The 26,279-nt window shown below is 42.0% G+C and overlaps 1 protein-coding gene across 2 annotated transcripts in view; it reads left to right on the plus strand.

Moving 5' to 3' along the window:
- cadps2 (Ca++-dependent secretion activator 2) overlaps positions 1-26,279 on the plus strand; it is a gene marked incomplete at its 3' end in the record, with an annotated part of 155,352 nt that overhangs the window by 39,172 nt on the left and 89,901 nt on the right. For both annotated transcript variants that reach the window (XM_080736548.1, XM_080736549.1), the window contains exons 6-9: positions 8,046-8,185; positions 20,177-20,243; positions 20,837-20,945; positions 21,721-21,921. In XM_080736548.1, coding sequence (XP_080592674.1) covers positions 8,046-8,185; positions 20,177-20,243; positions 20,837-20,945; positions 21,721-21,921 — 517 coding nt within the window. The remainder of the gene's footprint in view (positions 1-8,045; positions 8,186-20,176; positions 20,244-20,836; positions 20,946-21,720; positions 21,922-26,279) is intronic.

Genomic DNA, 26,279 nt, shown 5'->3' on the forward strand with positions numbered 1-26,279 from the left:
AGTGTACACAGTACAGTAGAATACAATCAATCAATATAATAGTCATTTTTTTTTTTTTTTAACAATTGAAAGGGGTGAAACCGTTTCATATATTGAGATTACTCGATGCAGACAGTGCAGGAAAGTGTACTGTACACCATGATGTTAGTTATTGATGTATCAATGAACATTTTCTCCAATCTGCCTACATTTGCTGGTTGTCCTAAGATATCTGCACTGTACATTCCTGACACTGCTTTGTTCCACCTACATTACATTGTTAAATCCTGTGTGTTAATTTATCTCAGAGAGGGTACAAATGGAACCAACATAATTCTCTGCAGTAAACAAACACTCTAGCACCAATCAAGATAAACCAGTTAGATATCTGCACCACCAATTCCTGGCACTGCTTTGTTGCGCCTACTGCACATTACATTGTTAAGTTAGAAAGAGTCTTTGAGGTGGTTGTATTCCATTTGATATCCTTCTCATATCACAGCAGCTAACATCTTGCTGCTGTGTTTGCACATTCTTGTACTTCACCCAGTGGATTTGGGATTTTTTTTTTTTTGTATCATTGGTCATGTTTTCAAACTCTCCTTGGGTGGTTATGATCTGTGGGAATTATGTGTCTCTAATGTCTTGGTACAGTGGGCAGGCGATTAGGAAGTGTAGCGCACACACACACGCACGCACACGCTCGCGCGCACACACCGATGAGGGAAGGCGGACAATACACAGGGAAACACCACACAGGAAAATGAACATGTACATGACCATAACAGCTCATAAAATAAAACAAAACAGCCATATAAATAACTACATCAAATAAGAGCCACTGGTTACAACGTTTATTTCTCTCTTTGGTTGTTTGTCTCTTTGGTTTTCAGCTACTTTCACTGTAATTGTATATACTGCTGTTGAGGCAAACGACCATTAAGCTCAGTCTGTCTTCATTGATGTCCGTGCCGAGTGACGCACCGGCCACGGTCTAAATGTGATCACTGCTTAAGCTCAGCCGTGACTTATTATTGGTCGCAGTTGCTATCGAAACCGGTGAGCCTATCCCTCTTTCTCTTGTTATTTCTCCCTTGTTGCTCCTCTGTTGCTGCAACAGATTCTATCTCTCCTGTGAGACCCTGGTCTGGAAAGCAATAAAGCCACCACACCACTGATGAGGTAGACAGACTGTGGTCTCTCTATCTCACTGAACCATCTCTAGACCTCCTCCTCCACATGCGTACTTTACTTTACTTTGGAATGGAACTCTGTGCAAACCATATAGGCCTATAGGTTTGTCCCTGTTGGGTGGAAACCTAATATGTCCAAAACTGTTACTTTTCAAGATTAAAATTCAAAAAACATAAAAGTAGCACAAGCTCGAAATGTGGCACGAAGCTTTTCTAAATGCTTTTGTGTGATGCAGGAGTATGATAAAGTAGGGCGTTCATTTACCAAAAATGTGGAGAAAATTGGTTTCTACCTGACAGCAATGATAGGAATGATAATGAAATACTGTTGCTGTTGACACACATACACACAAATGGATACAAACACTGAAACACAAGACATGCCAGCGATGTCAAACATTGTTGACACTTAATTTTTTCATTAATGTGTTTTCGCTCGAGAGTGTTGGCAAAAATAGCCCATCTACAGTACAAGCTCATCGTGACTTATTGTACTGTATTGTGAGTAGATCGGCTATTAAAAGAAGTCTGTGGGTTTTTATAAATATTGAACAAATGAAAATATTAACAAGAGCTTTTTTTTCCAATGTCCTGAAAAGTAAAGCTTTTTTGGGGCCATGGGTTGTGAGTGATTTATCGCAGAGGGGTCTTCATTACCCTGAATGTCTCAGTAATTACCTGATTCATTGATTATCCCGCTTATTACATGGCTGCTTAATGGAGAAGAAAATAATAATAATAAAGAGGCAAAAGTAACAAAAAAAACAAAGGATTGCATTGCTTATGGTAAAGAAGGTATTGCATTAATTTGCCAGGTTGGTCCAGTGCAATGTCGCCTCAGAAATCGGAAGTGTTAAAATAGAATTAATATTTGGTTACTACATTGTCTATTTCTCATCTCAAAAGTTTTAAAGAACATTCCGGAGAGCAATGTTTTGCCATAAATGACACCGTACCGTATCGTGTGTGTGTTTGTTTGCATGGCTGCCAAGTTGGAATACGGCACGAAATCAAGCAGCACTGATTTATATGAGCCAGGTGTAGCGCTGGGCGATTAATCGAAAATTTATCGCGAAATCGTTTCAGACACCTATGCAATTTCATTTCTAATGAGATCACATTACAGTGATTCTATGGCGTCACAACACTGTGGCAGGGAAATAAAATGTTTGGGAAACAGTCGCTGTCTCCCCTTTCTCTCTCTCTCTATCTCTCTCTCTCTCTCTCTCTCTCTCTCTCTACACACACACACACACACACACACACACACACACACACACACACACACACACACACACACACACACACACACACACACACACACACACACACACACACACACACACACACACACACACATGCATGCAGTCAAACAAAGCTCATTCAAGAGTTCTTTCCCAGTAGAAAATATTTATATCTATATTAAAAGAAGAAAGAAAGAAAAAACACCCACACAGCTGACTTTTATAGCACAATGTGGCACTCTAGGAGCAGTATGTAAATTAAAGCCCTACTTGATCATACAAAAGTGTTACACAAAAGTAGTGAAAATAGCCGATCTACAAGCACACAATGCCTCACGATGCGAAAAGCGAGGTGTTTTGAGCGTGTAGATCTGCTACTTTTGAATCCTGTAAACTAACCGTTTTGGACTTGTGAGGTTTCCTCCCGAAAGAGAGGAAGTTGTACAAGATTGTCAAGCTAAAATATTGAACCAATGAAAAGTAATATTAACACAGGCTTATAACTCAAGTATTTTAGCTTATGACTAAATACTAAAACTACAGTACATTGGACCAACAGTTTGAACATATAGATTACCTCATTTCTTGAAAATCAATGGCTTTGGACAAGGTTTTATACAAGGCCGAAAGCGGTGATCCTACCTCCCTCTGAGTGATAGACAGACAGTGTCTGGAAGGTGATTCAGACATATTGTCAGGGTGACTCTGATGAGACAGGACAGCAAGAAGGACATTGTCACCGCCGACAGGCGTCTGTCTGACAGAACACCAAACAAAACGCTCTCCAACTATGATTTCTTATCTTCCAAATAACAGTTATTATGTGGCTGCCAAGCACTAACTGCACATGGGTTGTTGTTGTTGTCGTGTGTGTGTGTGTGTGTGTGTGTGTGTGTGTGTGTGTGTGTGTGTGTGTGTGTGTGTGTGTGTGTGCGTGTGCGCGTGTGTGTGTGCGCGCGCGTGTCAGACCCGTTACAGTTCTCATACTTGCCAGGTAAGGTTGGAAAGGTTTATTTGTCTAGTCTACTCAGACAAATAAAAAAAAAAACATGTTTTTTCGTAAATTGATGTATATTGCAGCGTTACACAAAAGTAGCAGATCTATAAGCTCGAAACGCTGCGCAAAGCGACACGTTTTGAGTTTGTACTGTAGGTGTGTGTGTGTGCATACTTGGTGGTACTATAACCGGAAACTTTGCATTTTGGCCTTACTCCTTTGTACCATATAAGTACACATTTATGTTTTTTTTTCTTTTACACTGAATTCTGTTGGATTCACTTAACAAGTGTGAGATCATAGTAGTCAGTGGCATGCATTTTTTGTCATTTATCTCGTCTCTCTCAGACTTTGTTTGGCATATAACATAATCAGGAGTGGGACCAAGCTCATCGTCTCTGTCGGGTGGAAACCTCATATGTCCAAAACTGTTACTTTTCAGGATAAAGAAAAAAATCACACCCGTGTGAACTGAGCGGTGGTTTACCCACCAACCCCCCCCCCCCCCCCCCCCCCCCCTCCTCCCCCCTCCCCCCCTGTGTGTGTGTGTGTGTGTGCGTGTGTGTGTGTGTGCCTGGCCTGGCCTGAAAACAGCGCCCCTCCCTTAACATGTGTGGGCATAAAAGGTACTACACCACATGAGGCTACATACAGACCCACAGACCCACCCACATACCCACATACCCACCCACATACCCACCCACATACCTACACACACGGCCACGCTATGGAGACGGTGTGACCACCGCTCAAAAAAAATAGCAAAAGTAGCAAGCTCACTTTGCGCCGTATTTCGAGCTTGTGGATCTGCTACTTTTGATGCATTTGTGTGACGCTGTAGTATGGCGGGCGTTCATTTATGAAAAACCCAAAGAAAAAAATATGGAGATAAGAGGTTTCTGACCAACAATAATTTAACCACATGACCCCTATAGCCTCCCTGTTGTCATAGGCAAAACATTCAGTGAAAATATCAGATCTTCAAGCTCACAATTGTGCTATTTTCACTAGAATGGATCGCAGGAAGACAACACATTTCTCTGTTTGGTCTCAAGAGAAAAACGTTGGGAACCCCAGTGGTCTAGATTAAGAATGTCTTTCTCTTTGTCTTGATGTGTGTCTGTTATGTGTGTCCGGAGCTAATCACACAAAGCGCTAAACCCACGAGTGCCACATTTCTTGTGCACGCTTTACTCAAATGTATGGTGGCCATCAGGGCCGTTTTTAGCTATAGGCGAGCTAGGCAGCCGCCTAGAGCACCATCCTAGATGGGGCACCCGAAATGGAGGGAGTGGTCCCAAACCAGCCCCAAAGCGGCCCAAAACCGACTAAAATCATGCCAAAACCCGCAAAAATCGCACGCGAGTGGAGAGAGGCGCATTCGAGAGAGCTCGCCTATTCACGCTGAGAGCTTGTAGATCATCTATTTTCAGTGAAGATATTTACTAGTATAAAGCCCTGAGTTACCTCCGTGTCAACTATAATAGGGTTTTAAGTGGCTAAGTGACTACAATTATAATTACCATAAAATAGATTAAAAATCATGTTTATGCTATAAGTGATGTCACATGACCATTTTTTTTTCTTTCTTTCTTTTTATGCTTTTTTTTAAGTACACATCTTAAGTATGTATCTAACATATCATATTAACAGAGGGAATTGATTACACTCCTGACCGTCTTGAAAGGCAATTGGCATGTTATTGATACACAGAGTATAATATCTAATATCTAATAAACTAACTGGAAATGTAGCATTGCAGTTGCCTCATAGCAACAGTAAGAGCACAACCAGCACATGTACACTACATGTGCTGTGATTCCTTTGAGCATTAATGCTACACAACACCTTTATTATGACTTATTTTTTTTAACTAAACTTTTTATCCCATGATTTTATAACCCATTTTTCACCCAGTGCCAATGCCTAAGCTGTAATCGTGTGCGTTACCTTCCCTACCTTCCCTTTGCCGAACTGAGCTTCTTCAGTACATGAGGAGTGAGCAGGCTGCTGACGGGAGAGTTTCCCCCAGTAGGATGTAGCGCGTGGAAGGAACATGTTATTCCAACCAGTTCCTTTCCCCTCCATCAGGTGCCCCGGCTGGCCAGGGGGAGGCAGTAAAGAGACCAGGATTACTGCATGTTTTTGTGAGGGTACCTACCAGGGCAGGAATTTCATGGAGGCCATGAAGGCCATGGCCGTCGTTGCCCCTCAGTTTGGCCTTGTGCCCCTCAAACCAATGGCATGCCATGAGGCAACAGTGGCCTTAATGCCCATTGCCCATGCAAGCTGACTGTACCACTTTCTCCTCTGTCTCTTTCATGTCAATATGTAGACAGTAGACACTGGTGTCTCTTTCTTCTCATGTAGACACCAGTGTTTTGGACTTAACTCCCCAGAGTCCCCATCTTGAAACCTAACCATCGCTAACCAATGGACTAAAATCTTGTTTTATTTGATGGCCTTCCTGCCCTGGCATTTGGCCAACACCAAAGGCCAAGTGGCCTTGCCCCTAAAATGACGAAATTCCAGGCATGGTACCTACCCTAGAGAACACAGGGAGAACATGCGAATCCACCATCTCTCCTCTTGTGAATGAGGTTTTGGCCTGGACTTGAACTTGATTTTATTACCTTAGGAAAACATTTTCATAAATACTATGTTTTCAATTGCTTAGTTTAAAGTCTATTTTAAATCATCATGATATGTGTTTAGTAAATTATGGTCCCATTTAAAAAAATAATAATGATAAAGTAGGGTATGTTTCTAGGTCTAGCCAGCTCAGTGGCCTTGTGGTTAGAGTGTCCGCCCTGAGATTGGGAGGTCGGCCCCTGGCAGAGTCGTTGATGGGTTAAAACCATTTTAATATCTATTATATTTAAAACACCAACTTCAGTGTTAAAAGGTTTTTTTTTAACAAACCAGTAAGACTCCCTAATCGGGAGATAAGCGACCGTAGGTGGCTTATCTCCACAAATAGGGCAAAAATGTGTTTTTCCAAAATCTTCCTGATCCATGTTGATGACATGAGTGTAGACATGCTGTGTAGTGATATTCGTGATTTTAGGGCAAAAACTGTAGGAGCAGTGTCCAAAAATGTGTTTTAAAAATCGGCCTGAAGGTGGCGCTAGAATAGGGCCGTGTGAGAAATGAGGGATGGGGTCTCCGCGTTGCCTTGGCGGACGAATAGGTACCGGCCCCGGCTCTCCCGGACGCTCCTAGCCCGAGTTACGGCATTTTATGTGCGCTGCAGTGGCAGGGGGTCCTCCACTGGGGGCGCCACCACTTTTGCATCCGTTCTGGAGCACCAGGAGTCGGTGGTCCCCGGGAATTCCCCGTGAGCAGCCCCGTTGGGGTGGTCATTTGGTCATTTTTGCACATTTGGTCATTTTTTACATCTGGGGGTCCCCCAGGGACCTGGGGGTCCCTGGGGCTCTGGGGGTCCTTGGAGGTTGTAGTTTGGCAGGCAAGGAGTGTGTGTGTAAAATCTGGCATGGATCGGGTCAACGGGTGCGGAGTAATCTTTAATCATTATGGGATATTCTTTGACTCTGTCTGACTGTGGTTTTACTCTTCTGGGAAAGGATAACTTTCTAAAGGAATTAATACATGGGAATTAATTAAAAAAAAAACATCAGTCGTACCAAAGACTTTGAGAAATGGGACCCAGTGCCTGCTTGGCACTCAGCATCAAGGATTGGATTGGGGGTAAGTCCCTGTGAAATACTAGCATCATGTCCTGGGGTGTACTTGTACATCAAGCTGCCTCTCGCTGCAGAATCAGCAGATGGGCTGATAGCTCCCTGTCACAAATCTTTTCAGATGGGAGTCCACTGTAAAAAATAAAATGAAACTTTTGATAACCAATGCTCTACAGTAAATATCTACTTTACAAGCTCACAATGCGCCGCAACGCGCCACAACACGCTGCGTGGTGATCTTGTAGTATAGATCCTCTTGTCTTTGCAGATTATTTCACTGATTCACTAGGATCCAGGTGGTTAACCCATTTAGGCCTAAAATTATTGAATGCTTTAACCAGTGAAAAATCGCAGATATACAAGCTCACAGCGCGGCACCGAGTGCCGCGCTGCGAGCTTGTAGATCTGCTATTTTTGAAAAAGTCGTGAAAATGTGTGCAAATCTTTGAATATATGTATTTTCAAAGCGAACGTTTGTAACTCAAATTTTGCTTCTGGGTGGTCCCTGGAACTAGATTTTGAAATGGGGGTCCGTGGCCAAATAAATATAATTTTGGGGGTCCTTCACATGAAAAGGTTTGAGCACCACTGACATAGTAGTCTCTCAAGAACAGACTAACTGAGCTCCAGTTAAGGGAAAAGGACCTTTTCTTTGACGATGGCTGGCCAGATTGCTGACATAGAAACATAGGTTTTTTTTCCCAAAAATCTTAGAAGGATTCAAAAGACACTTATTAGAATCGGGTCAAAATTCTAATTTTCGCGATTTTTTCAAAAATAGCAGATCTACAAGCTCGCAGCGCGGCACTCGGTGCCGCGCTGTGAGCTTGTATATCTGCTATTTTTTTTTTATATTTAAAGCATAAAATATTGCGTCATAATGTGTTCAGGCCTAAATGGGTTGTTAATTCTCTCCCCCTCTCTCATGCAGGTGGTGCTGAACCCCACCACCAACGGCCCCAAGCAGGCCGAGCTCCACAGGATGGTCGTCTCCAAGAGCAGCCAGGACGGCGAGCTGAAGATCAAACTGGCCGTCCGCATGGACAAGCCCCCCAACATGAAGCACAGCGGGTAAGAAAGAACTCAACTCCCAGGCTACTATAGGGCCCCGTTCACACTGGCAGCCAAATCCTGCCTGAATCAGATCTGTGTCACATCCAGATTGGCATCTGATTTGTTTAAATAGGTCTAAATGCACAGACAGGTCACATGTAATCAGAATTTTTACAAATGTGACTTGAGCCACATCCAGATTTCTAAAAATGGTCTCAGTCTGAACGCAGTAACCTGATCTAACCACCACGTCACACATCATAACTGTCCAAAACGTCACTTGCAGCGCGACCCGAGCGCCACTGCCATGTCATTACAGAGCGCGAGTGCAAGGGGTGTAATGAAAATAAAACAATAGTTCAGCATAGGTTTTACACTACAGAAGAAATGGTGAGCAGCATTCAGTGGACAGACGGAGAAATTCAACGTTTCCTAGCACTCTGGGGGGGTGGGGGGGGGGGGGGGGCTCAGTACAAGCAAGGCAAATATGAAGACATATCTCACCGCTTGGCAGAAAATGCGTTCACAAGGGCCTATCAGCAATGTCAGAGGAAAATTAAGAATTTAAAAAACACATAAAGAGAGAAAAGTCATGACGCCTACGTCGTTACCACGGGTACCAAAGCAGATATGTTGACGCAGGGTGGCTTTGGGTTGACGTTAAAATCAGTCTGAACACACAGATCCGATCTGGTCTCTTGCAAAGCATTGTGAACAGTCGGGCCAAAAGATCGGATTTGAGAGATAAATCAGATTTAGGCTAGATTTGACTAGTCTAAATGAGGTCTTGGTCCAGTGGTTCCCAAACTGGGTGTTGGGACCCCAAGGAGGGTAGGGTCCTCAGTCCACACATATTTAGCTTAATGTACAACATTGTTTTCTCACTCTACAGCAGGGGTCGACAATAGGCGGCCCGCGGGCCAAAACCGGCCCCTCGGAAATTATTTCTGGCCCCTCAGATTATTTTGAGACTATTATTATTATTTTCTTTTTTCACTTTTTTTTATTTTTTTACAATACAGGACTGACAGCCCCCACATAATACGCTATCATAGCTATAATGTCCAAATAGAGAATGTATTCCCAGCTAAAAGATCATGCTTATTCAACTTAGGCTATTCATGCTGAGTGAATATGACAGGCAGAGGCAGAAGTGTAGTGACAGAGAGTGGCGGTGGTGGTGGTGCTGCTGCTGCTGTGAGCTTGTACCGTTGTACCTGTGGTCAAAGTGCTTCTGTCTTGGGTGGAGACTAACTTTTAAGGTGCCATTCCGTGGTGCTGTCTAAAATCCTTGCAAGCAGCCAAAAATGTCACGGCAAAGCCGCTGTGCTTTGCGTCGATGAGACCAGGTAGGATGAAGTTTGCTGTCCATATTCCGCTTTAAACGCCCCTTTTCACTGTTTACTCCTCTTTATGCTTTTGGATAGTGATCATGTGTCATTTCTCTGTTTAGCGTTCTCTAGCAGTCTGACTGTCTTTCTGCTCAAGTAGGCTTGCAGCTGCACTCGATTCACTAATGACCAATTTGACGTGCAGTGATGTTGCGCAGAATGCGCACAGTATTTAATCTACTAACTCACAAGGCCGCCAAGGCATCGTGCTTTACAGTGCTGTGAGATGTGCAAAGTGATGAATTATTAATCATTCTTATATCTATATGTATGTGATGTTGTAGCCTACTGGCAGCAGAGAAGAAGGGAATAATTATTATGAACATAAATAAAAGTATGTAATCATTAAGATTATTATAAGCTCCACTACATCAGTCCATCAATATTTGCAAATAGAAAGGGGGGAAAACAGCTCGTTTTTCCACATATCTTTTTTTTTTTTTATCATAGATGCCTATGTCTTGTAAGGCAGTCTGTCTTGGAGTTCCAGTAACATTGTTTAACTATGAATTTCTTAAATTAGCCTTTCATTATATGTTCTGGCCGCCATCTAATGCCTTAGACAAAAATTGGCCCGATGCCAAATCTAATTGCCGATCCCTGCTCTACAGTAAACACATTTCTAAAATGCCAATTGAAGGACTTTTTAACATCTCTAAATAAACTAATAATAAGACCCTTACTACGTATTTGCAAATAGACGATTTACAAGCTCCCATGCCTCGCGATATGTATGTGTGGAACTGAGTCAAACTAAATGTAATGTCTCAAATCCTACAATTCCACGTGCTTGTCAGGGTGGGGGGTTCCGCCAGTTCAAATATGATTATTTTTTGGGGTCGCAGCCTAAAACCTTTGTTTGGGAACCCTTGACTTGGACTACAATGTGGCAGCATGTCAGCAGTGTGGCCACATTTTGTGAGAGAAATAAGCAAACAGGTCTATGAAAACAAGCCCAAAAGAAGTGTCTATAGGCCACATGAGCACTTTGAGCCTACTATACGTCAGCTATTTGACAATTTACAATTTAGGCATTTAGCAGACGCTCTTAATCCAGAGCGATTTACAATAAGCAAGGTAATACATCAATACAATAAGCAAGGTAATTCATCAATATACATCAACATCAAAACATCATTTGACATTTGAAAATAGAGAAACCACTGGTTTGGCATTAGGAACAATCACAAAGGCGCTCATAATAAGCGTACATGGCAACACTGCTTACCTTGATGTTGACTTGAACTTGGCTACCAAACTCTGAGCCATAGAAGAATGACAGCTCCCTCTAGTGGTGATTTTGTTGAACTTCATTAATCACTGAGGCTGGGACTTTGTTGGCAAAGCCTCCTGATCTGGCAGTATCATTACCCACAGTGTAGCCTCGTTCCCATGCCACCAGTCACATCGCGGGCTTCATGCACGCGCGGGGGCATGCAAATTCCATTACTTCCATTTAGACGCCCCCAGTGTGCCCCACCACAAAGCATTGTGTATGAACATCCTGGAATTGTGTTCAGAGTATTAGGATCTTGGAGGGAGGTAGGGTTTGATTGATTGATTGAAGACTTTATTAGAAGTTTGCATAGGTAAAAGGTACAGTTTCATAACCGTACAGTTCACTGGTACAAGGTCAACTAAAAGGAGATCCTAGAAAAGCACTTGGCTTATTTACACAGGAAACCATTGAAGTATCTCATATAACATTGAATGACAGATGGATAGAACACAGTACTATGCAGTAGATATAGTCAGGTCAGGGGAGGGTAAGGCTGGAAAAGGTTTGGAATAGACCGTACAGTATGTCAAATCCCGCCCCATTTTGCCCCTGTTACTAGGTTGAACAAATGACCCCTGGCAGATTGTTTTTATAGTGGCAGTGAATGGGGGGAGGGGGTATTTTCATTGCCTCATTACTGCTATTTAAAGTACCAAAGGAAAAACATCTAGGTGATATTAATGAAAAGGGAAGACAAAGGTACAGTACAGTATTTTCCGGACTATAAGGCGCACCGGACTATAAGGCGCACTGTCAATGAATGGTCTATTTTCGAACTGTTTTCATATATAAGGCGCACCGGATTATAAGGCGCACATAATAAACGCTACCATTGTGTTATGCATCCAACAGATGGAGCTGTGCTAAAGGGAATGTCAATGTCAATGAATGATCCATATATAAGGCGCACTGGACTATAAGGCGCACTGTAGTTTTTTGAGAAAATTAAAGGCTTTTAAGTGCGCCTTATAGTCCGGAAAATACGGTAGTTACATTGCAAAACAGGGGGTTTCCCCGAAAATATATGTTTTGATTAATTTAATCCCAGTGGGACAGAAATACCTGGCCAGACTGTTTTTATAGTGGAAATGAATGGGGGAAAAAGATTTTTCATAGCCTCATTACAGCTATATAAAGTACCAAAAAAACACATCTACGTGATATTAATAAAAAGGGAAGAAAAAAGTACAGTAGTTACATAGCAAAACAGTAGTTTTCCCCCGAAAATATATGTTTTAATTAGTTTAATCCTCTGGATCATACAGAGGAGAGAAATAGAAAGAGAAAGCGCAGTGCATTTTGGGTAGGAAAATGACAGCCAGCCTATACTGCCCTACAAAGGCAGAGTGCAGTAACTACGTTTTGGGACACACCGTCTTATTTGTTTCGCCCAACGGTCAAATTAGCCTTCATGATATTGGGGGATGAACAATTACCTCAAGAACAGATGTACAATCAGTGTAATATCACTTTTATATCTTTATCTCATTTGGCTGATAAGCTGTAACACTTTTAAACCAATGTTTTGGTGAAATTCGAAAACGTAGTTACTGCACTCTGCCTTTGTAGGGCAGTATAGTTCTACTCTCATAATAGGCTGGCTTTTGTAATTCTGCCCATTTAAAATATATGTACCCAATCTAAACTCTTAGTTACATTGATAAGGTCCATGTGAACTAGTTTGTTGAAGCTTATTCATTATAATGATCGAAATCGCTATGGTCCCGCGTCGCCGTACTGCACGCTCGCCGTGTCGCGCAGTGCGCACAGTGATGAAAGCCTAAAGCAACATTCTCCACTGCACAAACTCCACCCCCGATAGCAAAAAGTGAATGATTTTTTCTGGTTGGCCAGTCAGGGAGTCTCAGGGACCAATCAGAAGGCTGACAAACGGTGTATTGATCAAGGGTCCTGGAAGGTCCTGGAAAAAATAACTACTGTATGCATTGTCTTTGGTTATTGATTTTGTTAATACCTCTGAAATGACAAATTAAACATTGGCCAAATTGTCAATTAGAGGCGGAAATTGTGAAAATAGCAGATCTACATGCTCACAACACCTCGCAACGCGAGGCGTTGTGAGCATGTAGATCGGCTATTTTCACAATAAAACAGTGTTATACAAAATTCCTCAACTCTCTTCAAATATGATTATTTTGGGGGTCACAGCCTGAAAAAGTTGAAAACACTGGCATACACACCTGTCTTTGGGCATTGCACATAGGAGTAAGCGACCTGTTATTGAGCTGAATTATTGTTATATAGTCCTGGAAATCGGGTTAAATATTCTGGAAAAGTTTTGGAAAGGTTTTGGAAAATAATTTGTAAAGATGTGTGGGAAGACTGGGAACCCTGGCTTTTCATTTTCTGGCCACAAGAGAGCAGCAAGAACTCATTCTCACACAACTTGTGGATATTGTTACAAAGATGAAGTTGGCATTATGCATGTTGATATTGATGATAGAAGATGCAGTCCTTCACATCCTGCTGTAATAAACCTGTGTATCAAAGTTTGAAAAAGATAGAAATAGCAGTGTGTTCTCGCTGGTTCAGTCAATGGAAGGACCTTGTGAAAAAAAAAAAAAAAAACGTAAAAAAATTAGGAAAGAGGGAGCATCAATGAAGATTAAGTGTGGGTGTGGAAGGAGATCTGCTAAGTGGCCCTCGTAATTTGCAAAAAGTGCCATGGTAATTAAGGCTTGGTTGACACACACATACACGCACACACGCACTCACACACCGAAATGTTGCCTTAACAATTTTGCTGCCATTTTAAACATAGCTGTAGTAAGCAGCTGCCAAATTGTCCTTACCTTTTAACGTGGGCACGCGCACGCATCGTGCACAATCTGTGCGTGACTCATCTAGTAGACGTGTAGACTCGATGACAAGCTTTCGAATAAAAAAAAAACCCATTGAAATAGACATATCCTTTGCCACGCTGTATTCCTGCTTATCCGCCAGTGTTTACATGAAAAAACATTGAAAAAAGCCAACTGTGTGCTATGGTAACACGTGGACACGTTCACGCACAAAACGCACGATATGTGCGGGGATCATAATCCAGGCGTGTAGAGACTGGATCAAAGTTTCCAAACGCGAAAATCGGATTGAAAAACGAGCGTTCCATCGCCGAGTAGCTTTCTCTTCTGTTACAATGTAAACCAATGGAGGCGGGACTATGGCCCAGGCTCAGACAGGATACGGAAAGCTAGATCCGGTCCAGAACGGAAATACGGCAGGATACAGTTAAGGGGCGGGCCTAAAGAGCCAGAATCAGCGAAAATCAGCGATAATACTTTTAATCCTTTCATAATGATTAAAGCTAATTAAACTTCCAGGATCTACGGGCATGGCACCGCGGTACAGCGGGAAATCTACGGTTTCGACGGGGATCGCAGAGTATGAGTTAAAATGCCGCTGACACGCCTCGCTACGGGGAGCGGTGCGGAAAAAGGTGGCAAGCCCCCCCGCTTTTAGAGCCCCGCTGCCCGGCGAGAGGCAACCTCTCTGTGAATTTTAGTAATTCCGCCATTTCAACAAATAAACATAAACATTTTCTCATGAACAATGGGAATGTAACAACCAGATTTGTGTTGAAATATTGTTTTTATATTCACAGATTTATATACATTTTCGTGTTTTTAGCTTTAGTGCTAGCCCAGTAGCCCAGAGGAAGTTGCTTTCTGTAGGCTGCGAGTGCGACCCTAAGGGCGATGGGAAGAAGATGTACATTGTAGGTACAGTGCATTATAACTCTATGGTACAGTACAGGCACGCAGTGCCGTCATCAACAAAAGAATTGCCAAAGAAATTGCCAAAGATTTTCCTTGTTTTTTCGTGACACGCCCACTTTAATAAAAGTTTTCTTTAATTGTGCAAGCGAAGATGGTGTGGCGGGTTATTGTATTTAATTATTTTTATATTGGCACCAGACAGCACCTCTTTCATTTATGGTGTGTGTGTTTACGGCACATTTCCTAAAATACCAGTTCATATTCAGGCTCTTTCAGTCAGACACCACCAGTTTACAAGCGATAATAACTACAGTACAGTAGTACTTATCTTTAACTATAATCTTTGATATAGATACTTATCTTTGATATAGCTACTCTTTACAATTACCACTACATTACACTGTCAAATTGTGTCCATTTAACCGTGAGAGTGTGATTTTTTATTTCCGTGCTCCGAAATTCGCTCCTATATTCAGCCTAAAAAAAAAAACGCAGCAGTGTGCAACAACCTTTACACTTGGAACAGGGTGCTGGAGGGTCCCCGGTTCAAATAATTTTTTGGGGGGTCCCTGGTTAAATCTTTTGGGGGGAGGGGGGGTTGCTGCTGCCTGAAAAGTTTGGGAACCCTTGTTCTAAATCTCACCGCAGCAACACCAGACCCACACCACTCTCTAGTGAGGTCAAGGTCACTTGCCACCTATCTACTGTATCTATCCATCACTCTCAGCCTGTCTACACCAGGAGCTGTATTAGTACACTAGGCCTCAATTTTGGGGCTCAAGTTAACAAAAGATTGTCCCTTCTTCCCCTTCCTCTTTTCCATCATCTGTCTATACATCGGACTGTCATCCTCTTCCTCGCTTTTGTTCCCTCTGTCAGGGCAGCATGTGTGTGTTGCTACGTTCAAGGTGCCCGGCTCTATTCTGCACTGTCTCTGCCTTTGACTCTCTCTCTCCCTCTCTCTCTCTCTCTCTCCCCTCTCTCTCCTTTTATCTCCCCTGTCCTGGAAGAGGACCCATGTGTGTGAGGTGAATGGACTCCATTCTGTCTCTTGTCTGGTCTCTTCTTCCTTCCCTTGTCAGTACTTAGTAGAATCATCTTAACCACGGGAGAGAGCAGAGAGAGGCGAACATCAGTGATTTCTTCTTTCGGACACTGACACTTTGGACAGTTAGATTTGCTGTAGAGGATGGAAAAAAAGGAGTTGGTCAAGTAGAGACCCCCTTGGGACCCCACTGTCAACAGAATTGATAGGGTTTAAGTGGTTAAAGGTCTGGGGATCTTAGCCTGTTCTGGACAGGGGCCCACTTGAACATCTCAAAAGCATCTCTGACCACTTTACACATCAGCCGATGTACTAAGCTAACAACGCGCCGCACCGCGTCATGTTGTGAGCTTTTAATGTGCCTTTTTTCCCACTACTTTTGCTCAACACTGTTATACAACGATAAAATGATAAAATAGTTTATTACTGTATATGAGAGAAAACATTACAAAAAAAAAATCAGAGATACACAAGATTCTCTTAAAGTTAATGTTGCAGATCACGATAATGATAACGACTTACAATACCATGATGAACACAACAGGGTCAGGGTACTGTCTCTGTCGGGTGGAAACTGCTACTTTTCAGGATTCAAATTCAAAAACATCAAAACATTAGCAGATCTACAAGCTCGAAACGCATTGCTTCGTGCCGCGTTTCGAGCTTGTGGATCTGCTACTTTTGATGCTTTTGTGTGACGCCTTATAGGGATGGGACAATATGAAAATGTCATGTCATGATTATTGTGAACAAAATTGTGATTTACGATATTATTGTGAGAATCAAAATATCCCCAAAATCTATTATTCTGGTTCGGAACATTTGCTGTTGCGTCGCGTTGTGAGCTTGTAGATTGGCTATTTTTTGGCAAAGAGATTTGAGTGAAAAAAAGACTGTATTAAGTAGGCTATGTCATTTCCAGGTCTGTTTTACCAATTATAGAGGGTTTGAATGGTACCGGATATGCAGCTCGGCAAATAAAAGGTGAATTGATCCCAGTGCATGACGGAGGATAATTCCACGATAGTGTTTTTTTTATCACGATAAACGATTATAGCAATTGTCCCATCCCTAACGCCATAGCATGATAGATGATAGATTTAAAATAGTGAAAATAGATCTACAAGCACATGGTGCGAGGCGTTCTGTGCTTGTAGATCGGCTATTCTCACTAGTTTCATGCAACAGTCTGATGATGCAGGGCTTTAATTTACGAAAAAACATGCACGCTTGAAACTTGGAGATACAAGGTTTCTGCCGGACAGTGACTTTATGGACATCCAGGCAGATGGAGGAGAAGCTCCCCTGCTGGATGCAGTGGTTACAAACGTCCGCTAGGGGGCAGTGTTAGGTTATTGTCGAGTACAGTCTCTTCTCACCTACAGCAGTAAGAGGCTTTTGAATTCAGAACTAGATTACTCATCTCATCTGATTCGTGTGTAACCAACTGGCATTCACCTTCATCTCTGAATCGAGCCATGTGGCACATTAGACGCCTGTTTACTGTCTTGTACAACAGTGTATATCATCAGATCTTTCCTTGTTAATAGCCTACAGGATAGGCCAAGAACACGTCACTGTAACGTAAACAAATATGATGTGTAATACCATTGCTGTCGGGCAGAAGTTTCTTAGCTCCATATTTAATTTGTTTTATTTCGTGGACGCCCCAACTTGGATCATCCTACGACCTACGGCGTCAAACAAAAGCATTAAAAGTAGCAGATTATTTTTATTTTTTCTTTAAAGCATGCCAGGAAAACCTTTTTTGGCAAACAATGGCTCAAATAATAGTCACTGTCGTTATTGATTATCTTTATTTAATCTTCTGAGTAACCAAACAAAGCTTTTTATTCATCCTGTGTCTATAACGTGTTTATGCGCTTGAAGACGTGCTCGCTCACCGTCATGTTGCTTGAGGTTTTATTGTTTCTTTCTTTTCCTCTGAAGTGCACCTTTGCAGTCCACTGTAATTACAAATGAAGAACAGAAGCTAACATTAGCAGCAGTATATTATGTGCTGTTGTACAAAGGACTGACAAATGCCGCTGTATTAAACCCAGTTAGGCCTGAGAATGCTTTAACTATAGAAAAATAGCAGATATACAAGCTCATAGCGCGGCACCGAGTGCCGCGCTGCGAGCTTTTAGATCTGCTATTTTTGAAAAAGTCGTGAAAATGTGTGCAAATCTTTGAATATATGTATTTTCAAAGCGAACGTTTGTAACTAAAATTTTGCTTCTGGGGGGGGTCCCTGGAACTAAATACTTTGAGATGGGGGTCTGTGGCCAAATAAATATCATTTTGACATAGTAGCCACTGACATAGTAGTCTCTCAAGAACAGACTAACTGAGCTCCAGGGAAGTGAAAAGGATGGACCTTTTCTTTGACGATGGCTACTAGCCAGATTGCTGAGATAGAAACATAGGGTTTTTCAAAAAATCTTAGAAGGATTCAAAAGACACTTATAGAATCGGGTCAAAATTCGAATTTTCACTATTTTTCAAAAATAGCAGATCTACAAGCTCGCAGCGCGGCACTCGGTGCCGCGCTGTGAGCTTGTATATCTGCTATTTTTCAATAGTTAAAACATAAAATAATAATACTCAATATAGTGTACCCGTTCTGAAAATACTAGCACAGTGTCGCGAGCACACACGACACGTCTCGCTGCGACACGAGGCTGGACCACTGGAGAAACCCCAACAACAACTGCGAGCTTGTACATCTGCTATTCTTTTTTTAAATTTTTTAAAAACCTTGCAAGTGTCCTAAAGAAATCCTAAAACAATCCTATCAATTATAGCTTGCAGATCGTCTATTTTCGGCAAAGAAGTTTGGTTTAGTGTGGTAAAAGAATAGACCAAGTGTAGAGCGAAAGGTCAAGTTCACTAAGTATTGACAGTTGAAGTGGTTAAATGTCTGAAAATACACATAACATGAAGTCTATGAAGCTATCTATGAAGTCTATGAAAAAGTTGAATCTGCAACACAATTGTATACACCAGTGGTTCCCAAACGTTTTTGTCTCAGGGCACCCCATGAATATTTTTTTAATCCGAGGCACCCCTACATTATAACTTTCACTCCCAGCACCTTAAATTTATAGAATATCGTCATTGTCGGGTGGAAACCTTGTATGTCCAAAACTGTTCGTTTTGTATTTATCATCTATAAAATGTACTAAACTAGTGAAAACAGCAGATCTACAAGCACACAGCTTGTGTAGATCGGCTGTCACTAGTTTTGTGTGACATTCTTGTATGATGAAGCAGGGCAAAAGACATGAGGAGATACAAGGTATCTGCCCTACAGTGACAATAATTTTAGTGATTATGTTGCGAGGAAAACATTGCGATAATAGCCTACTTTAAGTTTAAAATTATACTAAATAATATTTTTTTCAAGTGTCCAAATAAATTCCAAATATTATCAAATGATCTCGCGGCACCCCTGGACTGCCGTCGCGGCACCCCAGGGTGCCCCGTCACCCACTTTGAAAACCCCTGCTATAGAGAATGGCCCAGATTTTCCTGGTCCGGGTCAGTCACATTTATAACGTTATGGCTCCAGTCTTTTCTTTAAGGGCATTCAGCAGGGGCTTAAAGGGTCTCCGCATTGATTGATTTTCCACACTTGCACTTATGTCCACATCCCACGCTTTTTCTCTGGACACACCAGGAGGTGTGTCTTATTATTGATTGAGAGGCCACTTTTAGACCAGTGGTTCTCAACGTGGGGTCAGGGGACCCCCAGGGGTCCCCAGCTAAAGTAGTTAATGCAACATCACAATCATTTTAACCACTTAATCCATTTATATGTTGGCTATTCAAAAATATATGTACATGCGCTGCGAGCTTCTACACTACATCTGCTGTCTATGAAATATTTTGAAAAACATAGAAAATGTTTGGAAACTTTTTCATAATTTTTAATCTTTTTAACATAAAGCTTCTCTTTTGGGGGGGTCCCTGCCTGGCACAAAACATCAGATTGGAGTCCGTGCCAAATGCATATCAATTTGGGGACCAATGACTTAGACCACAGTTTCCCAAACGGTGGGAAGTAAATAGTAAATAATTCAAAGATTTATTTATTTATTATTATTATTATAAGTTTTCAATTGTCCTAAATATGATGATAGAAGAGAGGTATTTGTTAGTACAATGTCTTCTATTTTTTTGATTTCCTTCAGTTAGATGATAAGGAGGAAAAAAAGGTTTCAGGAAAGAAGCTTTTGTTGTGGCAATTCTTTTTATGTCAAGCTTGGGAGAGAAGACATTGTATAAGTGTCTTATAAACCCATGAGGGTTGGGCACTTTGTGTGCAACACTTTGTGTTCAATCAATCAATCAATCAATCAATCAATCAATCAAATATATCTGCTATTTGCACTAGTGGACACCAAATCTTCTGGTCTTGAGCTAAAAGGTTTGGGAACCCACTGACTATAGTGTTCCTCTTCCTTTCTTTTTCCACAGCATTTTATCTGAGCTCAGATGTGTGGTAATCAAGCTCAAATTCAGAATATATAAAAAAATGCTTCTGTTTTCCAGGTATCTTTATGCGCTGGGGCAGCGAGTGTGGAAACGTTGGAAAAGAAGATATTTTGTTCTTGTTCAGGTAATAAATTACTGCCCTTTATAACCCACCTTTACTGTCAGCTATGGAACAACAATTTTTTACAACCACAAAATCACTTGCTGCACCTTTTGATTAAAAAAAAAAAGGAAACATTTCATATTATTGTCTCTGTTGGGTGGAAACCTCTAAAACTGTTACCTTTCAGGATTCAACTTAGAAAACAGCAAACGCAGCAGATCCAGATAGTAGATGCTACGTTTTCTGTTTTTTAACATATTTTGCGGATCTGCTACGTTGATGCTTTTGTGTGACGCTGTAATGATCGGGGTGTTAATTTACGGCAGTTTTTCTCAAAGTGGATTCCAGGGACTTCATGGGGGTCTAAATTTACCCTTTAAAGTCGTAACTCTAACAGTATACACATGGTCCATTTGGTTCCATTTGTATACTGTCAGAGTTAAGGGGAGACCTTGAAATGTACAAGTTTGAGAAACACTGATTTAGAATAAAAACACAAACACTTTGAATGCCGATAAGAGCAATGGACGCAGCGGAAATTGCACTCTTATCCTTGTTGTTTTCCTGTGATGTGAGAGGTTGAGTTCCCATGAGTCCTTGTTTTGACCTCTCAGGTGAGTCAGTACACCTTCGCCATGTGCAGCTACCGAGAGAAGAAGTCTGAGCCTCAGGAGCTGATGCAGCTGGAAGGCTATACGGTGGACTACTGCGACCCACAGCCCGGTACGTACCTGACCTCTGACCCCCTGGACCCCTGGCCTGTCCCTTTTGATTCTCCTTCACGCACGCACACACACACACAACATAACACTTCCTCACATGCAAGAGTTCAATTTGTAAAAGGGGAAACCAGAGGAGAGCAGCTATGTCCCCCCCCCAAAATATATATATATATTTATTGGCCTGACAACATGGTTATAGAGGTGGAAATGAACGTACAACATGCACACTTTGCAGGTCCGTTTTTACTAAATATTGAGGGTTTGAGTGGTACCGAATATCATGCAGCTCAGTGGAAGTGAAACGACGTATGACAGAGGACCGTTTCACGATAATTTAAAACCTCCGCGATAACAAGTATCATGAATGTTTTTGTTTTTTTATCACAATAAACCAGTAGTTCTCAACCAGTCCTTGAATGGACTCCAAGTGGTCCACAGCTAAATGATGGAGAGTTGGTAACCATATGGACCCTTATAGATCTTTAAGAGTGTAACATGACCCTTTTTACACTTTCAAGAGTTACACCAGTAAGAACATCTGCATTACTTAATTCGCAAGAAGTATACACGATTGGAGAATGTAGAAGAATACCAACATCAATACAGCACGGAATTGTGAACCAAATCTCATTCAACGACAACAAAATATCTTGGGTCAGAGAGGCTAAATCTCATCAAAAGGTGGTCCATGGGCTCAAATGCCGGAATAAATGACATAAATGAAAACCACCGCGATAAACGATGAATTGCGCTTATCGTCAGCATGTAACCGGCAGGTCTGCAGGGAGGCAGGGTATTCTTCAACGCTGTGAAGGAGGGTGACCTGGTGATGTTGGCCAGTGACGACGAGCAGGACCGCGTGCTGTGGGTCCAGGCCATGTACCGCGCCACGGGACAGTCCTACAAGCCCGTGCCCCCGTCCCACAACAAGACCAACAACTGCCGCGGCGGCGGGCCAAACCCCACGTCTCCAATCAGTAAGTAACCACCTCCATCTTTGCTCTAGTGCAGGGGTCTTCAACACTTTCAGGCCAAGGGCCCCTTAGTTGAGAAAGAGATGAAGCAGGGACCCCCACAACCCATACCATGTAGTTTCATCGTTTGACAGCACGATTGTCAGTGTATTTTGGATTCTTGTAAATGTGTGTTTTCAGATATTTAACCACTTGAACGTCAATAATTAATAAACTTGACCTATCACTCTGCACTTGGTCCGCTCTTTTCCCCCTTTACACCAAACCTCTTTGTTGCAAGGCGTTGTGAGCTTGTAGATCGGCTATTTTTGGCTAAAGTTCTCCAAATATGGACGCTAGGGTTCAAGTGGTTAATATAGAAATGGAGAATAAAAGCTTATCATACAAAGATTTGGAGGACCCCCTTTAGTAACTCTGAGGACCCCCTATTGAAGACCCCTGCTCTAGTGTTGATCTTGGCAGCCCATATTGATTTAGTTTTACTCTGAGTCTTTTGAATCCATTTCTTTTTTTCTTTTTAGTCAAAGTTTTGTCATCCGATTTTTTTCCTTTCGTTTGGTCTAGTTTTTGACAACTTTGTACAGTTGATTTTGTTGACTAAATGTACAGTTGATTTTGTCGACTAAAATGTTTCTTAGCAGGCCGTGATGGCGTCATAATGTCTGATTTATACCTGGATGTATGCAGAATATAGCAGATCTACAAGCTTGTATAGATCTGCTATTTTCTGAGTTAGACACCTGCACACAACCAAGCAAAATACGACTTGTCTTTTAGTTCTACTGGAGCTCTTCTCCACTAGTCCCTCCCTGACCTTTTAGTCTAGTTTTTATTTGTTGACAGTTTTTATTTAGTTTTTAATTTGTTTTTGTCAGTGAAAAAAGGTAGTCACCGAATATTTTTCGCCACAGTTTTAGTCGACAAAACCAACTCTGCTTTGCTTGCTCCCACGTTCCATTTTTTTTTTTTTTTTTTATATTTAATGACTTAAACCAGTGGGCGGCATAGCTCAGGGGTAGAGAAACCGTTATTAGAGCACGAAGGGTTCCCGAAGGGTTCCCAGTTCGAATCCGGGCTCCCCCTGAGTTAATGTCGAAGAGTCCTTGAGCAAGACTCTGAACCCCTAATTGCTCCCGGTGAGCAGGTTGGTGTCTTGCATGGTTTTCTCCGCCACCGGTGTATGAATGTGTGCGTGAATGGGTGAATGTAATGCACAATCTATGTAAAGCGCCTTGGATAAAAGCGCTATATAAATGCACCATTTACCATTTCTGAAATTCTGACCCTTAAATGTATCTATTTGGCCGCGAACTCCCCCTTTTGAAAATGTTTTGAGCCAAGGACCTTCCAGAAGAGAAGATGTGTGCATGTGCCGACTGAAAACCAATGTAACACTTCATAAGGTTTAATAATATGGGAAGGTGATATCACTGCACGTAATCCTACAGGCTGGGGGACGGAACCTGTCAGCAAGGAACGTTGTGAGCTTGTCCGTTTGTAGGTCTGAAAGTAGTTTTACTTTTGGTATTTAAGTGTTTGATGTCAACACTTTTGTCTGTTTACTCAGGTAAATGTTGAATTCCAGACTTGTACTTGTAACAGATCTACTACTTCTACATTGCAGACAGTATTTATCCTTTTACTTAAGTAAAAAAAAAAAAAAAAGAATTGAGGTACTTTTTCCACCACTGCCCTTTGTCCCTGGTGGTGTTGTCAGTGCTGTAAGGGGCCAGGGGAGGGCGGTTAGATTGGATGTTGATGGTTTGCTGCAGCAGCCAGTCCACACACACACAGGCAGGGGGCTAATCTGACAGGTTAGCATGCTGCCCGCTCTGCAACTGTGAGTGTGTGGCAACATTACCCCCTCACTCCCGTCTGTCAACAACATAGACAGCAGAGTCTAGAGTGTAAGTCTTTTAACCACTGTAATGTGTCATCCTTTTAGCCTAAAAGCCCCAGATACACAGAGCAATTTGTTCATCAATATCAACCAGCAACGACCAGAGGTGTCAATTGGGTATGGCTAGGTATGGCAGTTGCCATACCTTGGCTAAAGGGAAAAAAATAAAATGTACTGCCTAAAATAAATTCATGCCTGTTGATAAGGTATGGCAACATGACTGGTGTCTTGCACGTGTGAAGGCACAAAAAGATTAATCCAATGACGCTGCCAATGGCCATACCCAAATTGACGCCTCTGGTCGTTGCTGGTTGATATTGATGAAAAAATTGCCACGTGTATCAGGGGCTTTATGTCTGACTGTGTCACGTGTTGTTTGTTTACATTTCCGTCTAATAAAGTATTAAACCATTCAGTCAATCAATAGCGCCACAATGCAATCTGTGTGGCATTTCTTTGTTATATAATGTTGAACGTTTATGAAAGTATGACATGGGACAGAAGTGGTAAGTAAGCAGGGCTCGCTTACACACAGGCGCGCTTACACACACATACAATTAAATAGGAATAAGGAAAGATGTAAACAGAGCTTTGTTACAGTACATAGAGGGGAGACTATGTTAAGAAACCATAAGAATTGTGCATTTTCTGTCAGTAATGGTTATAGGAAAGGTTAGCTTGGTATAAATTCCCTCTCTCTCCAGACTTTGCCATTCTGTAGTTGCGTCCCTGCTTGCTTGTACACACCGTCTGCCACTGTGAAGACTGCTGTGGTGACATTAGCCGCGTGCGGAGGTGTGATCTATCCTTCCACATCATACCGGCACTGTGCATGTGTTGCTTATTAGCAGTAATGGAACAGGTACTGGTGGTTCATATGGAAAGGTGGCGACACTATTATGTGTTTGGACGTTCAATGTGTCCCTGGAAAGAAAATGTCTCTTAACCACTTAAACACCAGCTTCCGTATCGTGGGGGTAAACTTAGCGGAAAACAGACGATCTTATAAGCCCCCAATGTGTCACAAATGGCATTCTTTTTCAGCTAAGATATTTAATGTAGAGTGAAAACAGAGAAATCTTGTCCATTGAGTTCCATGGACAGGTGGTGCCATCTTGTGATGTTTTCAGCTATTACTTTCAATGGTGTGACTTTCTCTTTTTGAGCAGTGCTAACCGCTCCAATATGTTACTTTGTGTGTTTGTCCATGTGTTTTTTGAGCGGTGCTCCTGGAATGAGCTAAGCTCCAGCATCTGGCTTTATCCGGTCCCCAAAAAATCTCCGGTCCCCAAAGAATGTCCGGGCTCTGAATCGTGGCCTACGTCTGGCCTACATCATGGCACAAATGGCTCAAAGAAAATGAGCGGCCCCCAAAAAATGTCCAGTCCCCAAAAGATGCCCGGCCCTCCAAAAATGTCCGGGCTCTGAAGCGTGGCCTAGATCTGGCCTACATCTTGGCACAAATGGCTCAAAGATTGTTGTACGCCCAGGGCAGGCATGTACTCCAATCACTCTAATGACTGTGTCAGGGAACTCATCATCAAGCCCTTCACCAAGATCTGTTTCTCTTTGTAATGATTTAAAGGTTAAACGAGACTAGTTGCAGCGTATAACTGTATACACATAACTGTAGACGTTGCACACACTGCCCACACACATACAGTATGGTGTGAAAAGACTGTACACAACACCGTTCTTTTATGATCTTTGTCCCTCTTTATTTCATTGACACACAAAAGCCTGGTTTCTGCTTGGCTTTGCGCTGGTGTGGTGTCACACGCTGGAAATTACAGATGAGATGTACTACAGTACATGCTCACAAATGGGAGCTGAGGCAGCGACGGCATGTTGTGAGGTTATAGATTGGTTGTTTTGTTTGTTATTTGTGATGTAGACAGATGCCGGGTTCATCCTATAGTTTGTGTAGTTTTCATTCTTTATTATTATTACATTATGCTTAAGGGCTTTGCACACAGGCCCATTGCGTTTTCTCTGTTTGCTGCGTGATTAAAACGCATTGGATTTGGTGTGCAATGTAGTGCAGAATCCTCACTGCGGATCCGAAAAGGAGTCATAAAAGGAGTCAATGAGTTTTTACTGCATGCGAAAAGATGCACAAATTGAACTGGGTTTGATCGGGAAAAAATAAACGCACTGCCGCAGCCACTTGTCGCACAGCACATTTTAAGCAGGTGTGCATGCAGTCATAGAGAATCATTGGTTTCTTTAAAAAATATATGAAATCGTCCGTGCGAAAGATCGCACCTGTCTGCAAAGCCCTTTAGACTGATGATGATAGGTTCTTGGTTTACCTATGATCCTAGATTACTATCTCAATGCATTTGATGTATTACCTTGTGTTTACCTTGCTTACTGTATGTCTCTGGATTAAGAGCGTCTGCTAAATGCCTAAATTGTAAATTAGCACGACACAGCATGGTGGTACCAAGTATAAATGAGG

This window comes from Nannobrachium achirus (genome assembly GCF_963921795.1).
Source record: "Nannobrachium achirus genome assembly, chromosome: 11".
Taxonomy (NCBI): Eukaryota; Metazoa; Chordata; class Actinopteri; order Myctophiformes; family Myctophidae; genus Nannobrachium; species Nannobrachium achirus.